The sequence below is a fragment of the Aspergillus viridinutans genome (assembly GCF_018404265.1).
Source record: "Aspergillus viridinutans IFM 47045 DNA, scaffold_2, whole genome shotgun sequence".
Lineage (NCBI taxonomy): Eukaryota > Fungi > Ascomycota > Eurotiomycetes > Eurotiales > Aspergillaceae > Aspergillus > Aspergillus viridinutans.
In genome coordinates this window covers 1618013-1636592 of record NW_025091218.1, presented here as the reverse complement: position 1 = coordinate 1636592, position 18580 = coordinate 1618013, and the positions used below count along the sequence as shown (strand labels likewise).

The following is an 18580-nucleotide window of genomic DNA, read 5'->3' as shown; positions in this document are numbered from 1 at the left end:
ACCCTGGAAAACAATACCCACAGTCAATTTCCCTAGTAAATGGCCTTCCACCCGTTCCATCTTCATTTGTGGCACAGCATTTCCCATGTAACTTTCCACTAGACACATATTAGGTGCACAGGATGGCAATGATGTTTATGTATATGTCTTACCATATAGCCACTGCCTCTTTCCCAAATTTGTACCTGTGTCTATCACTGTCCTGATGCTTGCCACTGCAAGGGGCGCAGATGTTTGTCAGTTGACTTTGCTCACTGCTCAAAGAGATCCGTTGCCGAATACAGTGCAATTGTCCTTCTGAAAATAAAGATGGACAGTGTGGCTAGGCCAGGATCCCATGCGCGAGCAAGTCGGCCACTCTCTGAAGTAGAATGTCATGTTCTTCTAAATCTGGCGAACGTCGAAACTCTCAAGAGCCATATAGCCGACTTGGAGGGGGAGCTCCGAGGCTATACAGAGCAGTGTGGAGATGAGGGGTAGCTCAAGGCCCCGCAGCCTAGGTACTACTTCAGATCATATAGAAGAATGCGCATTGCTAAAGATACATGATTTCAACTCGACTAAAAGCAAATGACTCAATCCAGGCCCTCCCTCGAAACACGTACAGAACGGCTGGCCCAATGGACAGCCAACCTCCAATACCACGACCTCCCCGACGAAGTCATCCAGCGCACCAAGGAGCTCTTCATCGATTGGCTAGGATGCACGATCGCCGGACGACATCACCCAGCCGTCGCCGCTATAGTGAGGTTCGCGACGCAGATGGGCCCGTCCTCAGGGAAAAGTGAACTCATTGATGGATCACTGCGATTAACATCTTCTCCTGCCTTTGCTAGCCTGATCAATGGCGCTTCGTCGCACGTAGTTGAGCAGGACGACTTGCATAACCGGAGCATCATGCATCCTGTATGTTCATTCAGTCTGTCACTTGCTTAAAGGCTGATGATTAGGCGACGGTGATATTCCCCTCTGCACTGGCCGTCGCACAGGACACCCACGCCGACGGCAAAGAGTTCATCACCGCCTGTGTAGTAGGCTATGAAGTCGGCTGTCGGACGGGCGAGTACCTTGGAAAGAGACACTACGAGGTATGCACGCAATTCCGGGTGCATGTAGACGAAGCTAAGACGACGACCGTGCAGAAATTCCACTCCACCGCCACAGGAGGCGTCGTTGGCGTCGCAGCCGCTGTCGCTCGTCTCCTACACCTAGACGCCAACCAGACGCTCTCTGCCATCGGGACAGCAGGCACACAGGCAGCGGGACTCTGGCAATTCCTCCTCGACGCCACACACTCCAAGCAGGTGCACACCGGCAAGGCCTGCTTCGACGGCATCTTCGCCGCCTACAGCGCGCGGGACGGCCTGCCGGGACCACGCGACATCCTCGAGGGTGCGAGAGGTATGGGCGCCGCGCTGGCTCCTGGGGAGACGGACCCAGAAGCCATCAGTCAGGGTTTAGGGTTGGATTATGCGGTTCTGGGGTCGAGTTTCAAGTGGCATGCATCGTGTCGGCATACGCATCCCAGTGTGGATGCTCTGCTGGCGTTGATGGCGAAGCATCAGGTCAAGTTTCATGAGATTGACTCGGTCGTGGCGAGGACGTACCAGGCTGCGATCAATGTCCTGGGGCTGACGGGTCGAGGCGAGACGGTCCATCAGAGCAAGTTCTCCATGGGGTTTGTCCTTGCAGTTGCGGCGAAAAATGGCCAGGCGATGATCACGGACTTTACGGAGGAAGCGCTGGAGGACGCCGAGCTGCGAGAGTTTCAGCAGCGAGTAACGATGGAGCTGGACCCGGAGATTGATGCAAAATTCCCCAAGCAGTGGCAGGGGACGGTCGCCGTGGTGTGCAAGGATGGTCGGAAGTACACCGAGTCCGTGGAGTACCTGAAAGGGGATCCTGAGAATTCATTGACAACGTATGACTCCACAGGTTTATCGGAGCAATGCTAATTCTCGGTAGAGCTGAACTCGAAATAAAATTCCGGACGTTAACAAAGTACGGAGGTGTAACAGATACCACAAAGGTTGCCAATCTGCTGCAGAAAGGATGGGACTTAGAGTCCCAGAGCAGTCTCCACGGCTTTTCTTTCTAGTTTCCACTGCGTCAACATATTTCAATATTGTATGTCAAAGCGTAGACACAGTCAACTCTCAGGAAACTCGCGCGGATTGGCGTGCACAATCCGTGTATTGTAGTTTTCAAGAAAAGGTGTTGTGGCATCAAACCCATTAACATTATGAAGGTCAGCTAGTTTTGTAGCAAGGCGCTCATCTTCCTGGGGCCATCTTATCATGACCCAGCCTCTTCGCCTATGCTGCCAGAGCACATAGACTGGAAGGATAGTTTTGTTTTTGTGTGCCGTATCAAAGTTGTAGTCATAATTATTGATGTCAACGGCCATATAAGTGCGGTCTCCCCATATTTCAATCGCGAGAAAAAGAATTCGCTTGTCGTTCTCCCAGTCAGGAAAGATTTCGTTGACAAAATTGTATGCTGAGACACGGTAATCTTGAGAATCCAGCTTCTCTGTATGCACTTTGATAATAATTCGTTGTGCTTCCTTCCTTTCGAATATCTTCTCACGAACTTCAGCGATGTTGGACATGGTGTCTGCGTAATAGAGACTCCGTATCAGACTAGATGGGATGGTTCATCAGATGGTGAGCATAGTAAGTCCCGAATCTCTGGAGGCAGACACGAAGGCAGCTTTATGTGGACGTCACATGTTTCGACGAGGCTGGCGCCTAATCTATTACCAACCACGCAGAGGGACGATAAAACCAACCAGTCACTGCTCAGCTTGACGTTTCTCTTAAGTGAATTAGTTGCTTAAGCGGGATACATCTTAGTCTCACAAGATGCCACCGCAATCTTGGAATGAAGAAACACTGAACCCACCAAGCACTCCGCCCCGGAAAGAAGAACCATCGCCTTACCAAGTGATGGCGCCTCCCGACTATCTGACAAATCTCGAGGGAGCCACCCACGAACTTCCACCAGAATACCCTGTGTATTACTTTTTCTACGGAACATTGGCAGTTGCTGCAAACCTGAAAAGAATCATCGATCTGCAAGAGGAACCCAGACTTCGCAAGGCGAAAATAATCGGTTATGCGCTCGCCAAGTGGGGTGATTACCCTGCCTTGATTAATGGGGAGCCGGGACAGGAGGTTTCTGGGTATGCGTATCTGGTACAGTGCGAAGAGGAGGCTCAGAAGCTTGCTTATTATGAAACCAACGCATACCGAGTTGCAGACTGCTGGGTATTCTGTACGGATGGCGAAGAGCCGTCAGAGGCGCTTGGCAAGACATTTATGTATGCTGGTGATGCAAAAGCTTTGCTAGAACAACGATTCGACCGCAAACTTTGGACTCTGCAGATGGGCGGGAAATTGGGATGATGCATTGCGACAGTTTGCTCTGAATTAGCCAAGTTGCCTTGGCCAACTGGTGGACCCTTCACATTTTCAGCTTCTCATTAAAGACGTGGACTAGATAGCGGGTAGGCGTTGATTGTGGAGTCTCGGCCCCTTGCCAGTTGCCACTTAACGCAATCTCGCTGTGCCCCAGACACCAATTGATCCAAGGTCGGCTTGTATATTAGATCACTCCTTTTATCTAAAAGGCAAAGAAGAGGAAAGATGTGGCCCAAACATCTATCTCACATCACGTGTCAATGGCGTCCGGATAAATTAATCTTCCAGTCAACCCCCTATGCGCAGTGTTATGATTGAGGAGTCCGTCTCCTGAGTCCTGGCAGAGGATTCACTTCTCTACCATAGTCAAGCAATCTACATGGTCGGGCTTGCGGGCTTTTGCTGCTTGCACAATGGATTTTGATCCCCTTGCACAGCAACAATCAGATCGGATTTTCCAGGTGTGGATACAGAATTTGGTTAAACATTCACCAGAGGAACTGGCAGGGAAACTAGCTTCCCGACATTGCCCTGGCACACCAGCAACAGCGTCCCGACTTTCGAACGGCGCCTTCAACATATGTTATCGAGTCACTTTCAAGGAAGGACTTCGCGTTGTGGTCCGCTTTGCTGCCCTTGGCCGGGTCATCGCTCGCCGTGAAAAGGTCGAGGATGAGGTCGCTGTCATGGAATATGTTGCCAAGCATACAGAAATCCCTGTCCCAAAGGTCCTCGGGTCTGGTAATTGTGTGGTTGGCCCCTATATTGTGATGGATTTCATCGATGGAAATCCATTGAGCGAGCACCTCCGAGATCCATCTCAGGAGACAGCAACGTTGAACCCGAGTATTCCTATGTCTGTGCTGAAGAGAGCTTATTTCGGAATGGCGGAAGTCCTGCTCGAGCTTTCGAAACCTGAGTTTCCGTTTATTGGAGCCATCAGACAGGACGAGCTCGGGAATTGGGTTGTGCAAAAACGGCCCCTCACATTCAACATGAATCGACTCGCCCAGTTTTCTAACATCCCCTTCCATGTGTTTGAGCGACGACGTTTCAATAATGCAGCAGAGTACTTTGAGGAGCTCGCCTCTCACCATCTCCACCACTTTGAATTTCAACGCAATGATGCGGTTACAGACGAGGCCGACTGCCGCAAGAAATATATCGCACGCTGTCTCTTCCGTAAGTTGTCGCGGGAGATTTCTAAAGAACACTGCAACGGTCCTTTCCGTATCTTCTGCGATGATCTTTGCCCAGATAATGTCCTGATTGGTCCAAACCTTGTCGTCACTGGAGTTGTCGATTGGGAGTTTGCCTATGCTGCCCCTGTCGAGTACACATACGCCGCTCCTTGGTGGCTCTTATTAGAGCGTCCGGAAGATTGGGAGCCAGACCTGAACCAGTTCTTGGTGCGCTTTATGCCAAGGTTCCGCACTTTCCTTGATGCGCTTAAAGATTGTGAAACTGGGAAAATTAAGCGCGGTACTTTGTCAGAATCCCAGCGACTATCAGCCACCATGGAGAGGTCGTTTGAGACAGGGCTGTTTTGGATCTGTCTTGCTTCGCGGCACAGCTCTATGTTTGATGAAATTTATTGGAATTACATTGATCAAACGTTTTTTGGTTCATTCACGACACTTGAAGATCGACTTCATCTGTTGAGCGCAGAAGAGCGGAACCGTATAGATATTGTCGTGAGGGAGAAAACGAAGCAGGTAAGTGAGGGTAAGTTGGATTCTCATTATAGCATTGACGACTTAGTTGCATTATAATGCTCTTTAATAATCAGAATCTTCCTGCTTAATAGGGCACTTTAGTTGAGAAACCAACATCAAAGGTGCTATGGTCTAGGGGTAGGACGCCACGTTGTGGCCGTGTCAGCCCCGGTTCGATTCCGGGTAGCGCCATCTTTTTTCCTTTTTCAACTACACTTTGTATTTTTTATTCAAGATGGTGTCTTGAGATGATGCATAGGGAGTTCATTTGAAGGCTAGACTAGCTACACCGTTATCGCGCTCGAACGTTCTACTGGAAGAGGTAGTACATGCTTAGGGCATTCGACCCTCCACAAACCTCAGTCGAGTCGCCAGCACAGGGCGTCGCACAGCCCGATGTAAGCGCACCACCATTGTCAATCGAGTTCCCACAGAAGCACTGCGTGCCAAACTCCATGCCCGCATACAGATACCCACCCGCCTCACAGGCCGCCTGGCACTTCTCCACCGTGTTGCCCGCAACATTATACGAGACGGCCAGCGTGCGCGCCTTGGTCGCGTCGGAATAGCAGCCCAGACTCTGCCAGACGGGCACGACAGCGTACAGGCTGAGCGCGTTGGAGCCGCCGCAGACCTGCGATCCGGCCGCGGGACAGGCAATGTTACACTGCGACGCGGCGACAGCGGCGCCGTTGTTCATGATCGCCGTGCCGCAGAAGCATTGCGTTCCGAACTCCATGCCTGCATAGGTGAAGCCGGCCTGGGCGCAGGCCGCCTGGCAGGTTTGCACCGTGTTGCCCGAGACGAGGATGGAGGTGTTGAGGGTGCGGTGGTTTGTGTCGTCCGAGTAGCAGCCGAGGCTGCGCCAGCGGAGCGTCGTGTCGATTCCGCAGACGCCGTAGCCGGTTTGGCAGCCTGCGCCGCAGTAGACGGGCTGGCTGCCGCAATAACCGAATTGGCTGCAGCAGTTGCCGAAGGCGCTGCCGGCGCAGGTTGCGCTTCCGTTGTAGGCGCCGCAGAGTCCGTTGAGGGAGACGGATTGTCTGGGGAGGAGTGCGTTCTATCGTATGGTTTACTCGTTAGTTGACCTTTGACCTTGTAATGTGGGAGGAGTGCTACATACATCAAAGGTAGTGGGAGTGGCAGAGGCTACGAGAAGAGTGGAGAATAGAAGAAACAGGGCCATGTCGCAAGTATCAGTTCAGACCAATGGCTGTAGATGCAATTGATGTGGAGAGCATAGATAACGATAGTGATATGTGCTATTGCGCGCTCTTATTTATATCCATAGCTGCTAGGGCCTGTGCTCTTCATTGTTGCCCTGCCTTCGGCAGCTCCGATACATCTCTTGTGTTTTGGCCCCTAGGACATACATCAACAACAGTTCCCAAACCTTATACAAGAAAAGTTCCAGGAAGATTGGACGTAATATCAGGCGAGCATTGTTACCGCTCCTGTTCAGCTCTCCACGGACAAAGATGCGCTGGATAGCGCAGCCACTGGCGCACGGCACCTGGATGAGACTTCTCTAGGCCAGGTATTCGGAGTCTACGACCTGCAACTACCAATAATCGAGGCTGGAAACTATCTACTTCGTCTAATCTTACCTATATTGGAGTGACTCGCCTCGTGATTTCAATCTGTAAGCCACGTGTGTATGTCTAAGACTGAGGACGGCAGCTTACGGCCGAGATAGCCCGGCCTGGGTGTTGTCACGTAACTAACTCCCGGTCAGACACTAACAGCCTATTTCTAGTGTCAGTGGCAATTTTGTACCCTTGTCTACCCTATCGCTGGCTTAGTGCAAGGGCCAGAATATCCCTGTATGCCATGCAAGCTAGTGCGTGCTCAGGACATGCATTGCATGTATACCGCATGAGTATCAGATTTATAGATATATGGACTCGTAGCACAGTTGTAGAATCATTCTTTCGTAGTATACCAGTGACTAGATAGAACGCAATGGATCGAAGAATGACTCCAGCACCCTCTGACCGTGCTTCTGCGTGCAGTTCCTTTGCACCGCCATCCTCGAGAATCTCTATACCATCTGGTATGCCCTTGACTCGTTTCAGATTTCAATGACCTAGCTAAAGCCGCTTCCAGGATCGGCCACGACCACTGTTCGCCCTCGTCGTCGCTTCAAGAGTTCACGATTGATTGGGGAGTGAGTGTCAGTTGCAGTTCCGAGCTCTCGCCAGATCTGATATTGGGCCTTTAGATTCGAGAAGCCTTGGCTACAGACAGGAAAGCGCACATGGGACTGGGACCGGATTATCTTCTACAGTGCGGTTGGTGTTGCGCTTGGTATGTCTCCTTATGGTCACAAAGGAGTCTTACTCACTAGAGGATATAGCGCTGTCCGGCTTCATCTGCTACCATTCGGTGGCCACTGTACCCAAGAATGAGGTTCGTTCGTCTCGTCCTGATAAACTTCGTCTACTGTTGAGCTGACTTCAATAGTACTGTCTGATCCTAGACGAGGGCTTCTCCACTCTGGACACCAGTGTCTGGAACCACGAGGTGCAGGTGAATGGTTGGGGGTGAGCGGTAGCAATCCTACCCGATATGCTGGGACAGCCTCTGATAGCAAATATACAGAACAGGCTCATTCGACTGGACCACGGCCGACCCTCGAAACTCCTTTGTCGACGCCCAGGGCCTCCACATCGTTCCAACTCTGACTCTCGAGGACACAGATATCACACCGGCGCAATTCGTGGACGGGTATGTCCTAGTCTTTCGTGACTTGAGTTCTCATACTGACTTCTGATAGGTATATGCTCAACCTGACCACAGATGGCACCTGTACCACAACGGACCAGCGACTCTCCAATCTAACCACCGTCTCCAAGTGCGCAGTCCGCAGCAACGTGACCGCAGGACAAATCATCAACCCCGTCCGCTCGGCTCGACTAACCACAGCCGGAAAGAAGACTATCAAATACGGCCGGGTCGAGGTAGTCGCTAAACTGCCGGCGGGCGATTGGCTGTGGCCCGGAATCTGGTATGTCCGCCACCCTACCATTATAGCTAGCACTAGCACTAAACTTTGTAGGATGATGCCCCAAGATTCAGTATACGGGCCGTGGCCCGCCAGCGGGGAGATTGACATTGTGGAAAGCCGCGGGAACGACGCGGAGCGGTATCCGCTGGGCAGCAACATCATCAGCTCGTCGATGCACTGGGGCACGACGTACGATAACGATGCATATGTGCTCAGCATGGGCGAGTGGGGATCCAAGCGCACCAAGTACTCGGATGGATTCCATACTTTTGGGCTGGAGTGGTCGGAGAAGTATCTGTTTACCTGGCTGGACGGGCGACTACGGGTGAGTTGGCTATTTGCTTTTCTGAGCAGAATACTAAAATCAGAACAGCAAGTGCTTTTTTTTGACTTTACCAAGAACGAGAATATGTGGACGTATGGCAAGTTCGCCGGCACGAATGACAATGGCTCGGCTCCTACGAACCCCTGGAGTCAGACTGGGCGAGACAACACCCCGTTTGACCAGCCATTCTACTTGATTCTCAATGTGGCTGTTGGTGCAACGAATGGTTACTTCCCGTGAGTATATCCCAATGGAATCTCTCTTTGTTTGCTTGGACGTTGTGGCGCTGACGCAAACTCAATTGCTGGCTGTAGGGACCGGGTAGGGAACAAGCCGTGGATGGATAAGAGCGATACATCGATGCGGGATTTCTGGCTGGCAAATAGTTCCTGGCTGCCCACCTGGGGAGATACAAACGACCGTGCTATGATCGTCAGGTCGGTCAAGATGTGGCAGCAAGGGTCTTGTTGAAGCTGTCGGCAGATATTGCTTGTTTGTTTCATACGGTGTGCACGGTTGTTTTGTAGTCCCAATCATTTAGCGCCAATCAATATTATTTACGAGCTGTCATCTAGCCACCTGCCGATAGTCCCTGGTCGTAGTCTGTGCAGATACGGGAATAGCCTCATGATAGACCAAAGAACGGCAACGGGAGGCGACGGAATTCCACTCCCGGCCGAAACTAACTTTAGAGCGCCCCTGCTAACGGGTCTAGCCCCTGCACTAAAGTGACAAGTCACAAGCCACAAGCCTGAGATTAGAGCCCAGCAGAGACCAGTTCGTGACCAGTTCGTCGGCCGTCGCTACAAAATACCATTTATACTACTGTCCATCGAATGGTTCGCTTCGGCTGTTCCCTTAGGGGCTACCATCGATGGTCGTTATCTTTGCAAGCCATTTAGCCCGAAAGCGAGCACTCACTATTAGTTCGGCGTGGCCGAAAGAACTGCATCTCGCTTGGGCTATCTAGATTCTAGAGATTGCTCGCTGGTGTGGAATTGCTAGCCAGCGTTCTTTAATGCTATTCACGTTCCGACCAGTCTCGATTCGACAGGCTGCCATGCTGGATAGCTATCAGCTCGCCAGAAAGCGCCACCTGCTCTCTGTCACTTTATCACTCCGGCCGTATCGGTCAGCGCTGACGTGTCGGTGGATGTCTTCAATCATGGCTAGAGCTCGGCCTTTATCTATTCTCCCTAGTTCTCAAGGTCCTTCTCTCCCTCGCTACAGGACTGTAAAGTACAATGGCTGTTCCAGCGCCGGATTATGGGCATGAGCTGCCCACAGGGAGAGATGCACCTGATCCCCTCGAACAGAGCGCGTACATGACCTCCCGATCACCGACACCACAGCTTCAAACCGCCGAGCTGGCACAGGCTCTACCGCCCGTGATGGTGCAGCAGAAGCCGAGTATGTCAGGCAGTTCTCGACGGAGCGGAACGTCCTCTCTGCATCCAACGTCGGAGTTGGAGGAGGAAGACAATCCGTATATGGTTTGCTCCCTCCCGTCATTGCCTAGATACCATTCTGACAAAGGCAGGTGACGAAAAGCCTGGCGCGAAGAGCAACCCTTCTCGGCTGGTTCGATCATTCCAATCCCAATCCGGCAGAGAACTCCTCCTCAGTCTGCGTGGCCGTCAAACTGCCAGACGACGCGTACGCCTTCCATCCCGCCGTTATCAATCCCAGTCTTGCAAAGGCTATCAAAAGACTGGACGAAACCGCTGTCGTGGCACTCTCCTCTCGCGTCACCGCCAGGACCATCGCGACGATCGCCCCGGACCAGAAGAGCTTCGTCGTGGAGAGCACGAGCGCGCGGGTTCCTGTCATTCCTACCCTCGACGATGTGGACGTGAACCTGACACATTACTCCCGCGCATGCATCGTCCTAGATGAGAAGATCGTTCTGGTCTGGTCGCATGATGCGAGTGGGCTGCTTAACGTAGCGCATGATGTCGAGATGCAGCTCGGTGGACAGGTGAGTATCTATCTATCTACTTACGCCAACGGCTGCAAGTTATCTGACCGGCTTGCCTCAAAGAGCCCTAGGATATCGAATTTCACCACCCCGAGGGTATCCGGCCGGTCAACCCCCCTCGGATCCCTCCCGTCAGACGAGCTGCAGAACCCGGCCATCGCGTCGCCTCCCGTGCGTGGTGCGCTGGACGAGAAACAGGATATATACAGCAAGGCGGTGGCGCTGGAGGAGGGGGAGGACGACGGCGCCCCGGACCTAGAGCAGAATGTTGCCCCGAGACCGGCGCTGCGGATGCATGCGATCAAGATCAGTCTGGCGATTATGCTGGTTATCTTGACGCAGGCGCTGGGGGTGGCGAGGGTGAGTCCATACCATCAATGAGTAAAAGTATCTGACTGATCAGATGGATAGCTGCTGAATGAGTACCAGTGGGATGGAGGATACACACGGTTTGGGCTGGTAGGACTGATGGAAATGGATTGAGAGATGTAGGCTGACGATGCTTAGGTTGCCACCATCCCACCGCTCGCTCTGTTCTCGCTGGTAAGCATCTGCCTCTGTATCTCATTTGCTAGAGCTAACTCAGCCAGTTCTTCTTCATCGTGTTGGTCACCAGTGTCTTCCAGCTCTTCCTCCCCGCGGGCTTCTGTCTGAAGAACTCCAAGTATCACTCTGGTCAGTTCCAGGAAATTCTTGCCGAGAAGAACATGTAGCTAAAACACATTCAGCCGTCAAGCCCAACCCAAAAGCTCATCGGGACTACGAGCTGCCCCATATCACAATCCAGATGCCTGTCTACAAGGAAGGCCTGAAAGGGTATGTCAAATGTCAACCACCACCTTGGAACAAAGGAATACTGAACAGACAGTGTCATCGTTCCAACAATGATGAGCGTCCTCACCGCAGTCCAATACTACGAAGAACAAGGCGGGACCGCCTCCGTCTTCGTCAACGACGACGGCATGCAAGTGATCCAGCCTGAACTGGCCGAAGCGAGAAAACAATACTACCGCGAAAACGGGATCGGGTACACTGCCCGGCCTCCCAACAAAAAAACAGCAGTCAAGAAGAGTGGCTGGGCCTTTGGACTCTTTCGGAAGGACAAAATCGTGCCAGCCATAGAAGAAAATCCTCAAGGGGGAGAAGAGCGCGGTCCCCCTACGCCGCAGGAAATGGCGAATAAGATCGGGTTCGAGCGCAAGGGTAAGTTCAAGAAGGCGAGTAATATGAACTACGGATTGGAGTTCTCGATTCGCGTTGAGGATGAACTGGCTCGTCTGATGCAAGAGGAGGCCGAGCGACGGGGATGTACGGTTGACGAGTTGACGGTGGACGACGATGAGCGACTCTATCAACAGGCGCTGGATAATATGCTTGCCGCTGATGAGGGCCGTACTTGTAAGAGACATGCAAAAATGCCTTGAATGCTACTGATACCATGGTAGGGGCCGAAGGGAACATTCGTATCGGGGAGTTGATCTTGCTGTAAGTCGTCGGCCTTTTCAAAGACTCTCACTGACATGCATAGGATCGACTGTGATACTCGTGTGCCGGTGGACTGCCTTCTCTACGGCGCCCTGGAGATGCACGAGAGCCCTGAAGTGGCCATTCTGCAGCACGGATCTGGCGTTATGCAGGTCGTCCATAATCTGTTTGAGAATGGCAGTGAGTATCAGGTCCTTGCCACTATAATCTACTCTGGAAACTGACCAAATTAGTTACGTACTTTACCAACGTCGTCTACACAGCCATCAAATACGGCGTCGGCTCGGGCGACGTGTCTCCGTTCGTCGGCCACAATGCATTCCTCCGGTGGAAAGCACTGCAAAGCATCCAGTTCGTCGATCCCTCCGACGGGCTGACGAAGTGGTGGTCTGACGCACACGTCTCGGAGGACTTTGATATCAGTCTCCGGCTGCAGATGCAGGGGATGGTGGTGAGGCTGGCGACATACCACAACGGGGAGTTCAAGGAAGGGGTGTCACTCACGCTGTACGATGAGTTGACGCGGTGGGAGAAGTATGCCTACGGGTGTAACGAGCTGGTGTTCCATCCTTTGTCAGTGCTTTACCTCAAAAGCTGGATTAAGTGCAGCACTGACCGACGCAGCTACCAATGGTTCTACAAGGGACCCGTGACCCGGCTGTTCCTGCGGTTCCTCTGGAGCAACATGCCAGTGACGTCCAAGGTGACCATCGTGGCGTACATCTTCACCTGTAAGCCTCCGCCTCTTTCCCGCCCTTTATCAACGCAGCTAACAGACCAGACTACGCCATCGGCTCGGGCATGCTCCTCGCCACGGTAAACTACATCCTCCTCGGCCTCTTCGACTCGGACATCGACCACCTCTACCTCCCCTCCTGGGGCATCTGGTGCTCGCTCGTCGTCGTCTTCAACGGGTTCTCCTCCATCGCCTTTAGCATGGTCCGCCACCAGCTCAAGGAGGAGACCTTCTGGCGCGCCCTCCTCGACGCAGTCAAGTGGCTCCCCTTCCTGATCATCTACTTTGGCGGGATCAGCCTGAACTGCGCCAAGGCGATTATCTGCCATGCGTTCAGCATTAATCTCGAATGGGCGTCGACAGCCAAGGAGATGGGGCCGACGGGGTTCTACATCGGGATGGACAAGATGGTGAGGCGGTTCAAGTGGACGTGGGCGATTTGTTTGGTCCTTGCGGGAGGTAAGCTGCCCTGATTAATGACACAAACGAGTTGAGCTGACTTGATAGTGATGATTTACTTTGCGGTTGGGGCGCCGTGGGGATGGACGATTACGCCGGGGCCCTATTCGACGGCGAATGTGGCGATTGCGCCGTTGGCTATCCAGATCTGCTCGGCGAGTTTTCTTCCGTTCTTTTTGGGATTGAACTGATATGGCGTGGGGAATGATGGTGAAGTTGAACGGAAATCGAGGGTATCATTTAATCTTAGTGCTGTATACAGGATGACTCAATAAAAGACTTCAAGAGACTAGTCTTCATTCAAGTGCTATAGCCGAGGGGTACCCAGTCGGTCCGGGAGCGTCAGTGGATTGCTTTCTCTAAAGCTTGCAGAAGGTTGGTTGATCTCGGTGGTCAAGTTGCGGGTAGAATAGCTGCTGGTGTGGATGGAAGCTAGCCAGGCGGTTGAATTGATATCATTGAGGTCATCAGAAAGCGGGTACAGCGGGTACAGCGTGTTACTGAGTGACCGTGACCAACCGATCCGATCCAGAAGTAGACCCAGCCTACTGGTGATTATAGCCAGAGGAGCAATGACCTATGCAATCTCATTCGATAACGGTTGCCTATCCCCGAAAATACACTCTACCGGCCACCGAATCCAGCACCGATGCTCCTCTGGCAGAGAAGCCTGGATACCCGCTAGAACATGCTCATCCCACCCCGTCATCAGCCACGAGGACTGCATATACTTGAGAAGGATAGCCCAGTAGGCCAGGACAGCCAGCGCAAGCGGATCCTTCGCCTCCAGCCACCTGACAAACCCGTCCGAAAGCCGATACAACCACCCAATAACCAGATGCATCAGATTCACCCCCTGCTTCCCGGCGGCTCTCATCCGATATACCTCGTCAAAGATATCCTGCAGACTATCCAGGGCCGAATCGTACATCTCTTTAATTGCTGGGTCCTCCGTCTCCGCGCGGATCAACTCCTGGACATCCCGAATCCGCGCCTTATGCCGCTCCAGCTCCTCCGCCAGCTCCGAGTCTACCTGAGCCTCCCCCTCCAGCGCATCAGGCGCCAACACACCCGAGAAGATCTCCGCATGCCTCGACTCCAGAATGGATTTCACGCCGCGCATAAGAACAAGCCACTCCGCCTGTCCGGACTCGCTGAAGACGAGGAACTCGCCTGCGCGCGGGCCATGCCCGAAGTACACGAGGCAGATCAGCACGGCCGAGATGTAGATGTACTGGCAGTTGTCCTCGTTCAGGCTGGAGAGCACGGTGGTCACGGAGCGGACGCCGAAGGTGAAGTGGTCGTCTGCTTGTTTCAGGTACTGGGCGCGCATGGCCGGCTGCTGGTGCGCCAGGTGGAGGGCGGAGAGCGCCAGGATAAGATGTAGGATAGATGGGAAGGCGAAGCCCCATTGCGGGACGTGGATGTCCCATAGGTGTTTGCGGTCGTGTCCGTCTGTCACGGTGCTGGCGGTTGAGGTGACATAGTGGTGGAAGAGGTGCAGGTCTTCCAGGGAGATGCTCTCTAGAGGTGGAGGGGGAGTCGGTCCTGGACTGGATGACTGTACGCTGGTGTCTGTGGTACTGGGGAGGTCAGTCTGAACCTCGTATCTGGACTGCTTGAAGCGATATTCTCGACGCAAAGGTCGAGACGGTGCAGCTGATTCAGTGGCATAATCACAGATGACTGCATGCTGTCGACAATTGGTGCAGGTTGGTTTTTTCTCATCGCACTGCTTGCATGTCAGTTTTTTGGCCATAGCTATAGAAGTTGAGTGCAGTTGAGTTCAAAAGATACCACAGTGGCAGATTGAAGAAAAGGCGTCACTCACTTTGACTCGTCGCTTTTTGCAGGTCTTACAGCCCAGCCGGGATTTCTGATGGGTTCTACGCGCGCGAATCCGACGGTCTTGCTCAGTTTCCATCCTGCAGGTGATGAGAAAGAAGGATGCGATGGGAGTACTTCGTATTCGTTTGTCTTTGGCCCCTTTAGGCAGCAGAAAATTAGCCGAGGTGGAAAAAATTCCGAATTCTGCTCCTAAACAGGACAGCAGTAGATCATAAACTAGATCTGGACACGCTCGAATATGTCACTTAGATTTCTGTAGGTTAAATTGTTGCTGGTCAATTAAGGATAAAAAAGGGGCAAAAAGAAAATAAAAAGAAAGATGATGCGTTAGCTGGGAGTCGAACCCAGATCTATTGCTTGGAAGGCAATAATGCTAACCGCTACACCACTAACGCTGTGGATGGAAAATCTACCCCATTTAGCAATATATGTTCAGGTCAACTGATAACCAGACGACTTGCCAATGCATGCTTTGAAACTACATACAAATGATACAGATATCCTCAAGTTAACCAAGACATAATTCGTTTTGCAGCCGTTATAGGATTGAAGGCCAACTGGTCTGGGTGAGGAGTAAACAGCAATGGCAAACTCGTGGAGACCGCAACGACCGAAGCTGCGTGAAGAGATAACCAATTCGTCTCCCAACCACTGACAGTACAAGTGCATACTATGACAAGGCTACAAGCAATGCTTGCTAAATTTAGGTGATCTGTGGCTGTTTGGGTTCCATGTTGAAAGTTTCAGGAAAAAGCTCAAAAGACCCACTCGTACTCGTTCAAGAATTTCCCAAAAGGGTAATCTTGATCTACATCCATAGACTGTAGTCCAGTATATGAGACCATCATGGTCTTCGTAGCTCGTTTCTCCTGATTAACTTCAATTTCACTTCAATTCCTCAAAATCAAGCCAGAATGGACTTTACATTTCACAACGGGACCAACGGCTCCTCGCCCTGGGTCGAATTCTACCCCTACACCCCCTCCAACACAGCAGGATACGCCTTTATGGCCATCTTCGGCATCGCAACCGTCATGCACATCATCCTCATGTTCCCTTACCACGCAGCCTACTTCATCCCGCTCATTCTAGGAGGAATATGTCCGTCTACCCCGTTCCCAACCCACAATACCAAATGCACTACTGACCACTCCTAACCCCAGGCGAAACCTTCGGCTACTACGGCCGAGCATGGTCCCACCAAGACAGAACCGCAATCGGCCCCTGGGCGCTGCAGCAGATGCTCATCCTCTGCGCACCCCCCTTCATCGCCGCAAGCATCTACATGGTCCTCGGGCGGATCATCCGCGCCTTCGACGCAGAGCACCACTCCAGCATCCGCACAAAGTGGCTGACGACCATCTTCGTGCTCAACGATGTCATCTGCTTCCTGACGCAGATTGCCGGCGCGGGGGTGCAGATTACCGGCGACCCGCACGTTATGGCGATTGGCAAGAAGGCCGTTCTGGCGGGGTTGGTCTTCGCGCTGGTGGTGTTTGGGGTGTTTGTCTGGGTGGCGGGTGCTTTTCATCGGAGGCTGGATGCGGAGCCGACGGCTGTGGTGAGGGAGTGTCCGCGGTTGGGCTGGAAGAGGTACATGTGGGCGATTTATATCTCGTGTGGGATGTTGATGCTGAGGAACTTGGTGAGGACGATTCAGTTTGCGTCGGAGAAGGGGTCGCCTTTGAACTCGGAGGAGGCGTATATATACGTTTTCGATGCGGCGTTGATGGCTTCTTCGATTGGGGTGTTGGTTGTTTGGCATCCGGGGAGATTGGTGCGGAGGGCTCTGAAGGCGAGTAAAGCGAGTCAGATGTGTGTGCAGATGGAGGATCCGGCTGATGTTCCGTTGACGGGGTATAGAGAGGTTTAGTCGAATGCGTTCGTTGGACTGATTCTGTATATGCGATGCAGAAACCGCTTAAAATGAACTTGTCTTAGATGAATGAACTCGAAAGTCTTAAATTCAACGCTATGGATATCTCTATATGCATCTAGTTCAACATAACTCGTCTACTTTCCAAAAACCTTGTAGCGGTCCTCAATGGGCTGGAAGGTCTTCTCGCTAGGCTCGCTGGTAGGAGTACCAAAGACGAGCTGGGCATCCAGCTTCCACGAGGCAGGGATGTTCCAGGTCTTCTGCACCTGCTCGTCGATCAGAGGGCTGTAGTGCTGGAGATTGGCACCGAAGCCTTCGGAGCAAAGGGCAGCCCAGACTATTCAGTGTTAGTTCCATGCTACCTCTTTAAAATGGCAAGAAAACCTACCGAGGTACTGCGACATGGCATTGGACTCGAGAGCAAAAGGATCGAACTTGTCGGCGTAGATGGCAAACTGCTCCTTGATAGCAGCGAGAGAGTCGTAGTCGACGAAGAAGAGGACCTGGATCGTCAGTACGGATTATCATCAACGGCAGAAATCAACGTACAGTTCCATAGCCGGCGCGGAAGGCGTTCAGCTTGGGCTTGGTGTGGTTCTCAAACATCTCCTTGGGGACCTTGCCGGCAGCCACGAGGCTCTCCATGATATTGATGGCAATGTCCCAGAGCTTCTGGTGCTCCTCCTTGAGCAGGAGGACCACGCGGGAGGTCTGGGTGTTGAAGGAGCTGGGGACGTGCAGGACGGCATCCTGGACGATGCGCTCAATGGCCTCGTCCGAGATGGGGCTCTCGGCCTTGAGGCCGTAGTATGTGCGCCGGGCCTTGACCAGCTCCAGCAGAGTGGTGGTGGCGGGGTTGTTGAATTCGGGTTGAGTCGAGCCCATTTTGTCTCTGTACGATGGTTTAGGGTTTGGTATAGGGGTGATGTTGAAGACTTGAGAGACTGTGATTGATTTCTCCTTCATTTGTAGAGGAGATGGGTATTTATATACCCACCACGCCTGGCGCCATCACTTTTCTACAGACTTCTACCTGTGGAGACTCCAGGGCCGCATCTAAGAATAATGGACTAAGAATTGTCAATCTGAAAATTGTCCTCTGGATTTCCATTATCAGTGTCCAATTAGAAAGCACATACATAGTTTCTTCTTAGGGGGCAATGGGTAAGCGGATATACGGAGAACCACATTACCAACACAAGAGGCTCCATCATGCTCCACCGCGGAACTTACCAGGTACTGCTTACCAAGTGCTTATAAATGAATAATATAGCTACAAGTGTAGATTATATATGCAAATTATCTTAGTGTTCCTATTTAACCAAAAATAAGCACTAATAGTCTAACACTGATCTATAAGCATTAGTTAGCACAACACTAAGCTTACTGACTAATTCAACTGTGCATAGAAAATGCCTCATCTGATTTTCAAGGAAGCAACTACAGCGCGGCCTAAGCACGGGATCACCTTTAGTCAGACTACACAAGAAAATGGAACTTCGGACTGTCAAACCACTCAACTAAAAGCATATGAAATAGTAATGTAATAAGGGGTTTCACAGATTCGATCAATAATACTCGTGTTCGTTCCCCCGGCAGGAGCCCATTTTCGTATAAAAAAAGTGAATCAGAGCCGTGTCACTGAGAAGGTGTTTTTATCCAGATATTAGAAATTTAGTCAAGATGCTTTCGTCTCCTGGTTCAACTGCGTCTAAATAATACTCCA

The 18580-nt window shown here is 52.0% G+C and overlaps 9 protein-coding genes and 1 non-coding gene across 10 annotated transcripts; 6 read left to right on the top strand and 4 right to left on the bottom strand.

Annotated features, from left to right (window-relative positions):
- Nucleotides 1–570: 570 nt before the first annotated feature.
- Aspvir_004135 (MmgE/PrpD family protein) lies at nt 571–1955 on the top strand (the record flags this gene model as incomplete). The annotated part of the gene is made up of 2 exons (XM_043267368.1): nt 571–906; nt 951–1955. The coding sequence occupies 2 exons, from the start codon at nt 571–573 to the stop codon at nt 1953–1955; spliced, it is 1341 nt and encodes a 446-aa protein (XP_043123303.1).
- A 194-nt stretch (nt 1956–2149) lies between these two features.
- Nucleotides 2150–2611, bottom strand: Aspvir_004134 (uncharacterized protein; the record flags this gene model as incomplete). The annotated part of the gene is made up of 1 exon (XM_043267367.1): nt 2150–2611. One exon carries the CDS (start codon nt 2609–2611, stop codon nt 2150–2152), a length of 462 nt encoding a protein of 153 aa, XP_043123302.1.
- Nucleotides 2612–2864: 253 nt separating this feature from the next.
- Aspvir_004133 (gamma-glutamylcyclotransferase family protein) lies at nt 2865–3407 on the top strand (the record flags this gene model as incomplete). Its single annotated transcript, XM_043267366.1, has 1 exon — nt 2865–3407. The coding sequence occupies one exon, from the start codon at nt 2865–2867 to the stop codon at nt 3405–3407; it is 543 nt and encodes a 180-aa protein (XP_043123301.1).
- A 428-nt stretch (nt 3408–3835) lies between these two features.
- On the top strand, nt 3836–6224 carry Aspvir_004132 (phosphotransferase family protein; the record flags this gene model as incomplete). Its single annotated transcript, XM_043267365.1, has 2 exons — nt 3836–5137; nt 5475–6224. The coding sequence occupies 2 exons, from the start codon at nt 3836–3838 to the stop codon at nt 6222–6224; spliced, it is 2052 nt and encodes a 683-aa protein (XP_043123300.1).
- An 875-nt stretch (nt 6225–7099) lies between these two features.
- Nucleotides 7100–8940, top strand: Aspvir_004131 (uncharacterized protein; the record flags this gene model as incomplete). Its single annotated transcript, XM_043267364.1, has 10 exons — nt 7100–7190; nt 7244–7304; nt 7359–7444; nt 7494–7546; nt 7601–7680; nt 7739–7864; nt 7914–8144; nt 8196–8469; nt 8518–8705; nt 8784–8940. The coding sequence occupies 10 exons, from the start codon at nt 7100–7102 to the stop codon at nt 8938–8940; spliced, it is 1347 nt and encodes a 448-aa protein (XP_043123299.1).
- A 773-nt stretch (nt 8941–9713) lies between these two features.
- Aspvir_004130 (uncharacterized protein) lies at nt 9714–13318 on the top strand (the record flags this gene model as incomplete). The annotated part of the gene is made up of 13 exons (XM_043267363.1): nt 9714–9962; nt 10010–10807; nt 10859–10906; nt 10955–10990; nt 11038–11122; nt 11176–11263; nt 11316–11845; nt 11893–11932; nt 11976–12112; nt 12166–12505; nt 12557–12663; nt 12714–13127; nt 13176–13318. 13 exons carry the CDS (start codon nt 9714–9716, stop codon nt 13316–13318), a joined length of 3015 nt encoding a protein of 1004 aa, XP_043123298.1.
- Nucleotides 13319–13704: 386 nt separating this feature from the next.
- On the bottom strand, nt 13705–15051 carry Aspvir_004129 (Zn(II)2Cys6 transcription factor; the record flags this gene model as incomplete). The annotated part of the gene is made up of 2 exons (XM_043267362.1): nt 13705–14859; nt 14959–15051. The coding sequence occupies 2 exons, from the start codon at nt 15049–15051 to the stop codon at nt 13705–13707; spliced, it is 1248 nt and encodes a 415-aa protein (XP_043123297.1).
- A 247-nt stretch (nt 15052–15298) lies between these two features.
- On the bottom strand, nt 15299–15370 carry Aspvir_004128. The gene has a single exon. It is a non-coding gene; the product is annotated as a tRNA-Gly (tRNA).
- Nucleotides 15371–15889: 519 nt separating this feature from the next.
- Nucleotides 15890–16848, top strand: Aspvir_004127 (RTA1 domain-containing protein; the record flags this gene model as incomplete). The annotated part of the gene is made up of 2 exons (XM_043267361.1): nt 15890–16076; nt 16139–16848. 2 exons carry the CDS (start codon nt 15890–15892, stop codon nt 16846–16848), a joined length of 897 nt encoding a protein of 298 aa, XP_043123296.1.
- Nucleotides 16849–16988: 140 nt separating this feature from the next.
- On the bottom strand, nt 16989–17739 carry Aspvir_004126 (uncharacterized protein; the record flags this gene model as incomplete). The annotated part of the gene is made up of 3 exons (XM_043267360.1): nt 16989–17191; nt 17243–17357; nt 17404–17739. The coding sequence occupies 3 exons, from the start codon at nt 17737–17739 to the stop codon at nt 16989–16991; spliced, it is 654 nt and encodes a 217-aa protein (XP_043123295.1).
- Between the last annotated feature and the right edge of the window lie 841 nt (nt 17740–18580).